The sequence below is a fragment of the Neolamprologus brichardi genome, chromosome 7 (genome assembly GCF_056152115.1).
Source record: "Neolamprologus brichardi isolate AB-2024 chromosome 7, ASM5615211v1, whole genome shotgun sequence".
NCBI lineage: Eukaryota > Metazoa > Chordata > Actinopteri > Cichliformes > Cichlidae > Neolamprologus > Neolamprologus brichardi.
Window position 1 is genome coordinate 22,277,093 of NC_142110.1, and position 12,573 is coordinate 22,289,665.

The 12,573-nt window shown below is 40.5% G+C and overlaps 1 protein-coding gene across 7 annotated transcripts in view; it reads left to right on the forward strand.

Moving 5' to 3' along the window:
- Positions 1-12,573, forward strand: part of LOC102779219 (pleckstrin homology domain-containing family A member 7-like) — a 132,009-nt gene that overhangs the window by 29,207 nt on the left and 90,229 nt on the right. Inside the window, exon 1 of one of the 7 annotated variants that reach the window (XM_006782381.2) lies at positions 2,500-3,473. The exons of 5 other annotated variants lie outside the window; for them this stretch is intronic. In XM_006782381.2, coding sequence (XP_006782444.2) covers positions 3,403-3,473 — 71 coding nt within the window. In that variant the 5' untranslated portion in view covers positions 2,500-3,402. Of the gene's footprint in view, positions 1-2,499; positions 3,474-5,138; positions 5,266-12,573 lie in introns of those variants that run through there. One more of the 7 variants, XM_035915218.2, reaches the window with a different exon arrangement.

The following is a 12,573-nucleotide window of genomic DNA, read 5'->3' on the forward strand; positions in this document are numbered from 1 at the left end:
GGAGGAGGACAGAGAAAAGGAAGGATCAGGGTCCCCTGTGTTTCCCTAGCTTGATTAGATTCTGCCAGAATTAAATTTTATGCTAAAAACAAACAGCAGGAGACAGCCTGGCCCACCCCCTCTGTTGTTTTCACTCTTCACAGTCCCTCCCTGCCCAGATCTTTTCTTCCCTCCCTCCCTCCCTCACTTCCGCTACTTTACCTCCTTCCAAAGCTTTGTTGCTTTTTCCTATCTGCATTCTCACTTCAGCAAAGAGACATGACATAACCAGCAAATTACTCCACAGATTACCTTGCTCCTTCAGGCTGTGTGAATAAATTTAAAGTTAAATGATGTCAGAGGTCACCATGCAGCAAATACTGTGTAACCTGTCACATTACTTGGCGAAATTTGCCAGATTTAGAGCAGTTTCCAGGTGTTAACACTGTTACTGAAGTTAAATATCATCATATGAATTGCTTAGACATTGACAAGCATGAGTTTCAGTATCTGCAGAAGCTGAATAGGTTTGTTTTTATTGATTTAAATTAATAAATATATTACCATATACCAATACCAATATACCATACCAATATTAACATATTAAATCCTGCATTTTGATAGCACTGTGAAGTTGCTTTGTTTGTGATAAATGCTGATAACACAGGTGACTGAAAAACTTGTGGGTTTTTCCCTGTAATTGGAAACTATTTCCTGCAACGTGAATCCCAAAAGTTTCTAAAACAACTCATTATGGTGATGGATTGTTACAAAGGATAGTGACGCAACATGATAGTAAGATTCTTAAGGCAAGGTGTGAGATTCCATAAATGAATGACTATGGATGTGAAAACATGAATTTCATTACATAACAAACAGATTTCAGGTATTATCTGTTTATTATTAAGAGTTCATGTCATGCTTTTGCACCAGTTAACAACTTCTGTCATCAAATTATCAGGGCTTGAAGGGGTGAGAATGCCAGATTGAAAACAAATATTCACAAGGGTATCCTGTTGCTACGGTGTTTAGCTTTTAAAATCCACTACCTCACTTTGCAAACTCTCTTTTCATATCAGATTACATGTCTGGACTTTGACCTGCAGTGAATGAAACTGCCTTTTTGCCAGCTACGCGCCTGTGTCACCAGCTTTCCCCCCGGTGCAGCTGAGTTGTCCTTGCACGAGGGTCATGGCAGTGCTCTGCTTAGTAGGGCACTGGAGTAGTCCACCTCTCCGGGGAGACAGCACATCCCTGTTTAGCTCCACAGGGGTGACCTCTCAGGCTTCATTTTCTGATTGGGTTGTTTGAGTCAGGTTGCGAACTGCTGTGAATAACCTGCTGCGGACTAAAACAGACCTCTGTGTCCACTTTTAACTCGCATATTTGTCTGGCTTCTCCTTCTCATGGCATTATAACAAGTAGTTTGTGGATCTTTATATCAATATATTAAAATGTGTAAAAATAACAATAGTTTTTTAAATAGTGCCAGAAGAAACACAGAAGTTGTACACATTTTTGTTACCTCCTACCAAGTAGGAGAAAGTACTGTTTAAAAATTTGACCTCTGACCTAACCTTCAAAATCAATAAATTCCTCTGAAGGTCAAAGTGATATTAATGCTATATAAGGCTTGTTTCTTACTGCCATTGCATGTATTTACAACATATAGGAATATAGGAAATCAAATTTGGGGATTGCATCCAAAGATCATGCCTCATTTGCCCTCTGACCTCACTTTTACGTTTCACATCTGCAATTCTTTCAACCAAAGAAACACCAAAGTTGGCCCCAGAAGGTGTTTTATCTTTACAGGATTTGTTGTTAGGAGAATGAGCTGTATATTATACAAGTTCAAGTTATTCATGTCCAGTTATCTATAAATCCCTTACCTACTCTTACCTACACTTACATAATGTTTGTATAATCAAATTAAACATCTGTCATGCTACCCTTATGTGGTTTTTATCGCACTACAAACTTTTTAAAGTATGTTTAAAAAGAAAAGCAGAGAAAATGAATATATGCAAAATACAATATTATTTCCTTAAAAGTAAATCCTGCGCATAGAGTCAGCTGCCTTGTCAGAAGTGCTTCTTGTTGGCCTGAGTTTTCAAATCCAGTGTACGGTACTTTATTGTAAGTATGCACATTGAAATTGACCGTATTCACAATTCCCTGGCAAAGGTAGGGCGATAGGTGAAAGGTTTTTACATTTTACAGGCTTTCACATATTTATTTATTTTTTGCTTGTTTGTATGTGTACAGTGACACGATCTCTCATTCTTCCCTCCCTTTAATTCTTTAGTTTCCTTTCTGTTCCTCGGCAGTGTGTATCCTGCCAGATGAACATGAGGCGGGAAAAGGAATGCAGCTCCGCTCTGTTTACCTCTTCCTCGTTCTCTCGCTCTCTCACTCATTATAGATTCACACACTCTCACTACGACATCTCCTCCTCTCTCTCTCTCTCTCTCTCTCTCTCTCTCTCGCGCTCCCTCCTTCTCTCTCTCTCTCCTTTTCTCTGTGAGTATGCTCAGTCATTCAGCTCTGTGCACTGCTGTTGTTTCGTGAGGCTGGAGAGCCGGTGGGAAGCCTGTGATTGGGGAAATAAGCACTTGTGTCTACGCCAGCTGCCTCCGAGACAAACTAGATACAGAGAAGGGACGCTGGTGCTGCGGATTTTAAGCCGCTCATATCAAGAAGAAATGGATTTGTGGCATGTGTGAACTTTGGAGAGGCATGTGTAAACGACATGAACTGCTCCCATTTGGCATCAGTGTCTGCTGGAAGAAGAGATGTCTCTGAAATCTGCTGCTTACCTTAACTGTCTCATGTCGATCTGCGCCCGAGAGGTCGAAAACTCTGGCGGTACGTTACTAATCATTGAGATGTAAGGTGGTGACACATGGTTTATTGCATGATTTAACAGGATACAACTCAGAAAGGTTAACCTCACAGACATCTGTTATACCTGATTACACCTGAGACGAGAGGGAAAATGACTGGCTAGAGGCAGGATTAAAGGAGTAACCTGTGATGTCAGACTCCACCTGGGGCAGTCGTTGTACATTCTGCTGAGTAGTTACAGCTTTGTCAAAGGAGGTTGGGGGCAGCAGGCGCAGACTTCATTTCCAGGTGTGTAAACCACACAGACCTGACTCACCTGACATCATCACATCCCTGTCTGGGGTCCCTTCTTTTACTGATTTTCCTCACCTCACCTTCTCAGTATTCTCAGCTATCAGACCTGCCAGCACCTCTCCTTCTCTCCCCATGGAGCCACTAAAATGACAAGAGAAGTGACACTAATTAATGTGACTCCCAGCAGCCTAAGTCTGATTCCACAGCACTAAAGTAGAAGGGAGAAAGAAAAAGCTTTGTGAACACTTGTGAACTGTCATCACGTGGAACAAGAGAAGCACCATGTGGAATCAGTCGGGATACTGCAATCACATACCTCATCCTGGATATCCTTTTTACCATGCACCATGCAGGTATGGTATCACTACCCTAATGTGTATGTTGGGTTGGCTTTTGCTATCTTTTGCTCTAAAATGGCAGTTTTATTGATTTAAACTTACATCTTCTTACTTTTCATTGTTTCTCATATTTGGTGACCCCCAGGGTTCAGTGCTAGGCCCACTGTTTTAATACAGGGACTGGCTTTGGCCCAGTATGTTTAATGGTTTTGTGGTTTAATCCATCCTTGTGCAATGTTGATTAAGTCAAGCTGGAAGTGGGTTTATGATTTTGTAAAGCAGTTTGTAGCCACACTGGTTTGTCTGGAATGTTGTTTTAAAAGAACAAAGAAACTCGTTCTGCCTGTGTGGACTAATAGAGGTTAGTTAGGCTTGTTGGTCAGTGTGACAGAAGCTGAAGATAGCAGTGGTATTTTCAAGCACTGAGCTATTCAAGGTTCCCAAGATCACTCTTAAAGTAAGGTTAATGTTAGAAGCACTGGTGTATTTAAACAATCAGTTTTGTGTGCCTCAAATTCACACAATGGTTATGTAAGATTGTGCTGTGTCTCTTTTCACGCTTCCTGGAGCAGGAATGAGATCATTACATTTATCACCAGGTTTCAGACGTGACCGACTCTCAAATGAACACCATCAGTCCCAATTCCCCGAGGGCAGAACAGATCCCCTACACCTCTTTTTCTGTCAGATACTGTAATAGTGTCTAACATCTGAAGGCTGCTGGAGCTCAACTACCAAAATACTGATTCTCCATAAGTCTGTAAGAATCTCTGTGATTGAACACATTTTTAAATATTAAATAAAACGATTAACATTGAATGTATGACATGTTCTTAGTTCTAGGTTAGTGTGTATCTGAGCATGTGTACATGCACTATAAAAAGTTTGTGCTTGTGTAATTCTTACATCTTTATCTTTATTTATAATATACACATAGTGGATGTAAAATTGCCAGTGTTGGTTCGCAAGCAGCAGGCGAGGTCTGCGTTGGGGGGCAGGGGGATTCAGCTGATGAGTGACTCATACCTCAGACCACTGGGCAGGTCAATGACCTGTCAGATCATCCAGCTCATGGCAAAGAGAGAGAGAAAGGGAGAGAGTACACGGGAATTCAGGAAATAGCCATGAGCTCCAAAAACAAACTAACCATCGCTATTCACTCCCACTCTGGTCTCTTATGGTAAAGTACTCTGAGTCACTCTCTGAGTGTTGCACCTGTAGCCTAATCACCTCATGTATTCAAGTTAAATTTGACATTTTTCTGCATAAATGCATTCCAGCATGCTTATAATGCCATACAAACAAACTGGATATCTGCAGGAAATAAACTATTTACAGTTTTATTTCTCCCTCTTTTGCACTGATTACAAATCTGTGTCCGCCATCTTGGATCATGTTTTCTATCTTATTTACATTTAAGTTCTTCCTTTAGATTTATTTTTATGAGCTCCTCTACAATTGTCAAATGTTTGCTTTAGCAATTCAGAGTGCTTAAATGACATCTGCTAAACATAAGATAATACTAATGTATGAGTGAAAGAATTTATAATAATATTTTTAAAGATGCTTCAGTGAAAGTTTACTGTGCCCTTGCTTACACTGCTCTAGTTAATGATTCTCTCACCTGCCAACAGGCGGGCCATTGACTCTGTCAGACTACACCCCTTTCTGTTGCCTAATCCGATGTGTTTACATTCAAATGACAAGGTGTTCATTTGGTGTTTGAGGAAGTCCTTAGCTACACTCTGTTGTTTGGTCCGCTAATCCAGCATAAGCTAGCAACTTCAGTCAGCCATGGAGGCTTGAGGTGAGCGTGAAAGCTTATGACGACCTGTCTGTGTTTGCCTCAGAGTATTGATGTGTGTTTGTGCATTTCTATATATGTGTGTGTGTGTGTGTGTGTGTGTGTGTGTGTGTGTGTGTGTTTAATGCGGGTATATCATCTATGGGGGTAATGTTTGATGCGTTAACCAGTTGGCATTTAAGTAACATCACACTTTGCAGCATTTACAGAAAGGGTTCTTTGGATAGAAGCAAAAACCAATAGAGACGCAAAAAACAACAGAGAAACAGTGCTGACGTGACAAAGGTCATGACACAGATTGTCGGTCACAAGTCTGTATGTGCTGAATTACCCAGACACGAGACTATATGCAGCCGTGGCCACTTAACCTGCATAGGAGGATTTTGTGTATACTTGTGCGCACGTGTCTATGTCTATAGCTCTGTAAGTCTCACAACGGCTCAGGGATATAAATGGATTTGGGCTGGTAGCCCAGCAGGGGGTGAATGGAGCAGATCGTCTGAAAGCCTTTTCCTCAGTGCTACACACTTGCACACACACACACACACACGTAGACAAAGTGCTCTACCACACTTGCACTTACACGTGTATATACATACAGAGTCATTTCATAAAACAACTTCCAACAGCCCATAATTGACTTTGGTTTCATTCGAGAGTGACCCTCTAACCTCTCTCAAGTATTTAGAGAGCAAAGTCTGTGCGATTGTCTTTTAATCTCGAAACGTGGAATGAATATTGCGTATCATAAATGAATCTCAGCAAAAAGGCAATCTGTTAAGGTGGTGCTAACCCCATCATCTTTAGTTTAGCTCATAAAAACATTGGCATGAAAGGATTCCTCGCTGGTAAAGGAATAAAAGCTTTACCAGCTTTTAGTGTTAAACTTTATCTGAAGTCAAAGCAGCAATAACTGTAGGGAGAGTTTGATGGGTAAAAGAAGGAACAGATATAGCAGATATAACAGATATAACTACTGATAATATCACAGAGACTTGCTGGTTTCCTTACTGCTGTCTTAGGAGGAGTGGCCTGCTCTTCCAAGAAACCCAAGAGCATACAAATAAATAAACAAAAATAATATCCATCCATCATTATTTCCATTTATGTGTTTCATTTCAGCACTAATGCACTAATGTAGTCTCTTATGACTGTGTTTATTTCATAACCTTGGGGACCTTGGGTGACACAGATGACACTTTCTAGACACTTTCTAGACTAATTGAAATATTGAATGAATGTCCCTGATGATGCAGTGCTGCTAATATATGTAATAGTTTGGATTTCTGCCTCTTCACACTCACAGAAGACATAGAACTGCTCTATTCAACAGACGATTGTAGCAACACATAAAGTGTGACACATAGTGTGACAGATAAAGTTGTCCTTTCTTAACTGGGCAAGAAAGGTGGCTCAGTTGTCACTCTAACTTTTGAGCACATAAAATAAATTTCAGATAAGATGAACCTGAAAGCAGATTAAATGTGTACAAAAGTTGATTTATCATCCAGGCACACACACACAGGCACACACACTTTTCTATGGTACAGTATAGTACCATACTGACTGAGCCCCCACCCCCATCTGAGGATTCTCCAGGAGAATGTGTCATTCGTGTCCCTAGCTGTCCTCTCCTCCTGAGTCCTGACACACTGCTGTGGCTGGATGTTTGACGCGAATGACACTTTGACAAAATGAATTTCCCACAAGCCTCTCTCAGGGAGGATGCCCTTATGTCACAAAGTGTCGGGCTGTCACAACAGCAGACTGGGGTGGGACTGCACCAAAGAGGGAGAGAGAACTGTCATTGCTGTGGTTTCTTTGACACTGTGGTTTGATGAAGGATCATGTGTTAACTGTTGATGCCAGCTATTTCTCACAACAAAGGCAAAAAACCACAGGAAAGTAATAATCCTGATTTCAAATGTACATAGGAAAACAAAAGTGACAGTCTGTCACCACCAGAATTCACCAAGATCTTACATGCCCTGCAGACTAGACGAAGATATCACTGTTTTTTTTCTTTTGTATTGAAAAGAGCAAATAAGTTCTGTTTGTCTTTTATTTGACTCTCATCACAGGAACATCAGGATTATTTGAATCCACTCTGTTTGTTGTTTACAGATGCAGGGAGAACATACATGGCATGGCTTCCTCCTATGTGCTTTGGGTTAATTGGTGATTTGAATTTGACTGTAGGTGTGAGTGTTAGCACGAATTATTGTCTGACTGTTGGCTCGTTCACACACTGGCAGCCTGTCTAGAGTGTACCCCTGCCTTTTTCCCCATGACAACTAGCACAGTGTCTAGCCATCCAGCCAGTAGAAAAGAAACAATATCACTTTTTTTATTTAAATTTTTCTTCACTGCATATCATATTCTTGTTGGTAGGTAAAAAGCGTGCTTCTCATATTAACATATTAGCAACAGCCATGTTGGTTTAACCCTTAACACACAGGCTTAATGCAAAACTCAGAAGTAAAAAGACATCACCATCACTTTTATTATGATAGTAATGTTTCTGAGCTAATTGACCAAATTAACTCGGCTTACTTGCAGTATATTCTGCTTTAGTCTGGATCAAAAATTTGCATAATATTAAAACTGGCAGGGTAATTTCACATTCTTAGATGGAAACCTGTGTCCAAATGTCAAGCTGCTTTATAATTCCTAATTTCTTCTTGTTTCAGCCTGCTTAATTCATGAGAGGCGGGAGTAAATGAGGGGACAAAAAAAGACTAGCCAAGTCTTATTATGTAGCAGGGACACAGAGTGCACTCAAGGTTTGATGGCTGAACCTGTTTGAGAAAGCGGCGGATGGTGGGCTTTTGTACACTGCATTCATTCAGGTGTAGCTTGTGCTGTGAAAGGATCAGCTGTGAAGAGTATAGACAGTAGAGTTACAGTGAGATGGGTTTTGTGCAGCATCCTTTAAAATTTCACCTAACATCTTGGTGGATATGGGTTTATTAGAGTCAGATGGTAACATACAGAGGGATGGACTCCAGCCTAAAGCACCTCTCAAAGGCCACTGACTTCAAAGGCTTCTTCTTTGTTGATTTTTCACTGGAGAAGAGCAAAGATGTTGACCACTTGATAGCGAAGAATGGGTTTGGCCATGGCCTCGGAAGGTAGGAGACAATAGGAATCACTTGTATGACTGAGCAACCTACGATCATCAGGGGTTTGTTCTTTTGTAAAGATGCATGGTAAATTAATCACAGTTACAAAGGGAATACTGATAAGATAATATTGCCTATGGGAAAACTGGCAAATATTTATTAGTGGCACAAAGACGTATAAGAAGTAGACAGTTATAATAAATGATGAGATGCTTAATATGCCTAATGTGGGATTTGAATGTAATAAAAAGGTAGGTGCATTTCGCTTCAGACATTTTTGAATTATTTGATCTATTTAGCTGCTGCAGCTATTCTGTTGGATGTAATAAAAGTACAACAAAACATTGTTTCATGAAGGAAAACTGACATCTTTGACAACTGCCATCTAAACTTTATTGCTCTGACTTTTTGTCTTTACAATGTGGACACAATAACAGCGCTGCTGTTGCTGTTGACCTCATGTCTGAGCATAACCTGAAACTTTTAGTAAGGCCATTAAATTGATGCGGAAAACGCATCGAGTTAATTTTCTCCACTATTAGAATACTGTTTGTGGATTCACGTTTTTCTGTTTGTTGTTCTTTTGTTTGTTTGGTAACTCAAATGCAGAAGGCTAAGAATTAGTTGCACAGGACAGAGTGTATAATCTCTTTAGGTTTCAAACAGCAGTTTTATCAGTGAAAAAAATATGAGCCCACACTCAGTGTTGGGGAGTAACGGAATACATGTACCGCCGTTACGTATTTAAAATACAAAATATGAGTAACTGTATTCCGTTACAGTTACCGTTTAAAAAGGTGGTATTTAGAATACAGTTACTTTGTTAAAATAAATGGATTACACGGCGGTACTTTCCTGTTTCATATTGTCGCGGGTCAGGACTGTTTGGGTTTTGTTTGACAGCTACGTTCTGTTGTTCCAGGCGGCAGCGTTACGGTTGCCATGGTTACAGGGTGACTCTCTCTCTGCGTGTTTCCTGGGTGAGAGAGCGCCTGTTGTTGTTGTGCTAAGCTAATAGGCAGAATGCTACAGGTATAGCTCTAAAGAATGTAGCATCATAGGCAGTGTAGTCCGTGCTGCAGGGAGAATGGACTGCCATACAAGTACGAGCTGTCATCGAGCAAAAACGGGAACTGGAAGCATGTAAATATAATAATAACCACTGCAGCCAAGAAGAGTGCCTGACGAGCCCAGTTGTAAGTAAGCTATTAAGACTCGACTGTACACCGTGTTCGTGTTTTCCTCCAAAAACAATAAGTTCTGTTGGAGCAGCCTTTCAATGCCTCTCTCTGTCTCTCGCTAGCAAAGTTGACCCAGACAACAAAGTAAAGCTAGTTTTCGGCTATGAGCCCGACACAGAACCCACCATATTAGCCAGAGGTCCCTTTACTACGGTTCGGAGGCGCGGACCTTCAGTAACAGTAATAAATCACAGCAATAGTACATTCACGTAGTTGTAAACAGCATGATAATATATTAAGTAATCCAAAGTATTCAGAATACATTACTCTCATTGAGTAACGTAACGGAATACGTTACAGAATACATTTTGGGGCATGTATTCTGTATTCTGTAATGGAATACATTTTAAAAGTAACCTTCCCAACACTGCCCACACTTCCATTCCAGAGCTGATATGTAGGTTTTCACTACTAGCCTGCTCTCCATTCTCCATCTGTGTGTCACTGAAACCCTTTGAGCATGCCAGTCTCTCAGGGCTCACATGACTCCCCAGCTGGCTCAGTCCATGTGAGCAGCGTGGCTGTAATCCCACCTAATCTGAGACAGCTTTGTGTGTAATGAAAGAATCCACTGTAAATCCATGACGAGGTTGATTTGTGTGGGAAACATGCTACAAGGTTACAGTTTATGTTTCATTTCGGACAGATTTAAAAACAAATTGTTTACTCAGACATGATTAATCTTTATATTTCTATATGATTTTAGCATCATGTTTGTGGTTGTATGGTAAGCTCACTGGGCTCTCCATGAACTATGCTGATTGTGGACATACCACAGTTTTCACTTTTATATTATATCCACCACTATAAAAGTTGTCTTTGATGGAACAGATTATTATCAATCTAATGTTTCTGTGTCAAGCAGAGAGTTAGAGTCATGAGTGCATTTCATTAACCCAAAAACACCCAGTGAGGTGCATATGTCTTGCAAAATAATTACTTTCAGTGGCACTTTGTGTGACAGTTTGAAGCCAAATATAGTGTGGCGTAAACGGCAGTGCAAGGCACTGAGTACAGTCTGTGGTGGAAGAAAACAGTTAAATAGGACAAATGGGAGAACCGCAACACATTTCCTTTTCACGTTTTTTACTTCCCACATTGGCAAATCCAAACAAGAAGAAACTCTGTCTCACTACAGTCTCAGTGGACTCAGCAAGGGAAGCGTAGGCTGGAGCAGAAGTGGAGTGATTCTGCTTAGTGGCAGTGGGTAGACTAGCTTTCTCTCTCCACCTAGTGATGAGACATAAAGTGCCATTGTATACCTGCGTTTTGCCAAGAGGTCCGTGCTCTCAGTATGTCATCTTAAAATTAGATTCGGGCTATAGTGTATGCAGTAAATTAAAATGGCCACATGTGAAATTTGAGATTCAAAACCAGGGTCGACATTATTTTTAGGGCCTGAATTTCTCTGCTGTGCTGTGAAAGTTTTTTTTTAGCTCACAGTTGTTCCATTAATATAGCTGGAATATAGCTGCAGAGCAGTGTACCTCTTGTGGAGGAAGATGTGTACTTAATGTGTTTTTAGATCTGGTCTTGTGTGAATAATCTGATTTGGATTGTAGAATGTAATCTACTGATTACAGTGTTAGTGGGTCTTGTTGTTGTTGTTTTTTAAAGACCATTTTTAACTTCTTTGGTTTTCATTGACTCAAGATAACTGAACAATATTTTAAAAATTCAGGCCCGTTGTTCAATAACATGTTGGCGATAATTTATTCTTTCGGGGTGCATGCTAAAAAATAGCTGAAGTAGCAGAAATTTAACTGGATTCTCTGCTAAGACAGGTCTTGATTTAGCCTTTGCCTGCTAATACATCATTGTCATTGCTAACCTAAGCACCACCTGCAGGCTCTGATAGTGTTGAATGGCTTGGGATTATTATCATTATACAGAGTTAACTTTGTGCTGCTGAAAGTGGCTAGGCCAGAGCTGCGGCCCCACATGTTAACTCTATACTCTAAGACTGTGTCGACATGTATTCGTTCTTGCTCAGAGATGCGGGTCTACCACTTTAAATAGCCTGGATTAACACAATATAGTACCTAAATTAAACGTGGGAGACCATGGCTTTTATTTAGTCCTGTTAAATGTCAGAGGGTCCTGTGATGTCAGATCTGGGAGCAATTTGGTATTACTGTGTGGCATTTCGAGGCATTATTTCAAGTGAATTAATCAAATGCACCTCAGTCGGCCTCAAGCCTACAACATTTGTGTGGGTGTGGTTTTGTCTGTCTCTGTATGAGTGTGCAGTTTCTCTTTTATACCTTTTATGCCCCTCTACCACATTGTGTGTGTATCTTAAACTGTGAAATCTATACATCTCTCCCCTTAATGATTTATAGGTTACCCGGGGAAACATGAACACTTTCAAAACCTCCCTCTTTCTTAAATAGATGTTAATGAGAAGCTCGCTGCGTGTCTCCTGCTGTAAAATCTTAGTACTGGTCAGAAGCGTTATTTGTTCAACATGTTGCGGACATCACTTGCAGGGGTTAAAGTGGGATTTGACAGGTGGGTGTAGCATTGCGGCAGGGGGGGAAAATGGCTTGCCTCAGAATAACACCAAAATTGATTTGTTCTGTGAGCTCCTATGGACTTGTTTTCTCTGCGGCTGGGCAAAGTAACCAGCTTGACCTATGCTGCTTCCATGGCTCTTTGTGGATTTGGTCAGCAGCAGTCTGTTACATGGATTGTCACGCTGTCATAGTTGCTTTCCAGCCTCTATCTTTAGTAGTCTTGCAAGCTTAAATGAATCTCATCATTTAAGTTATTGGTAAATGAACTGGTTCTTATGCTTTTCTGTTCTGAATGTGCATTCAAAGTGCTTTATACAACATACCCCATTCATACATTCATAGAAGCACTTTTTTTCTGCATCTAAGTGCTTTCTAGCATTTGATGAATGCATCAGGAGCAACTCCGGGTTCAGTATATTACCTAAAGATACT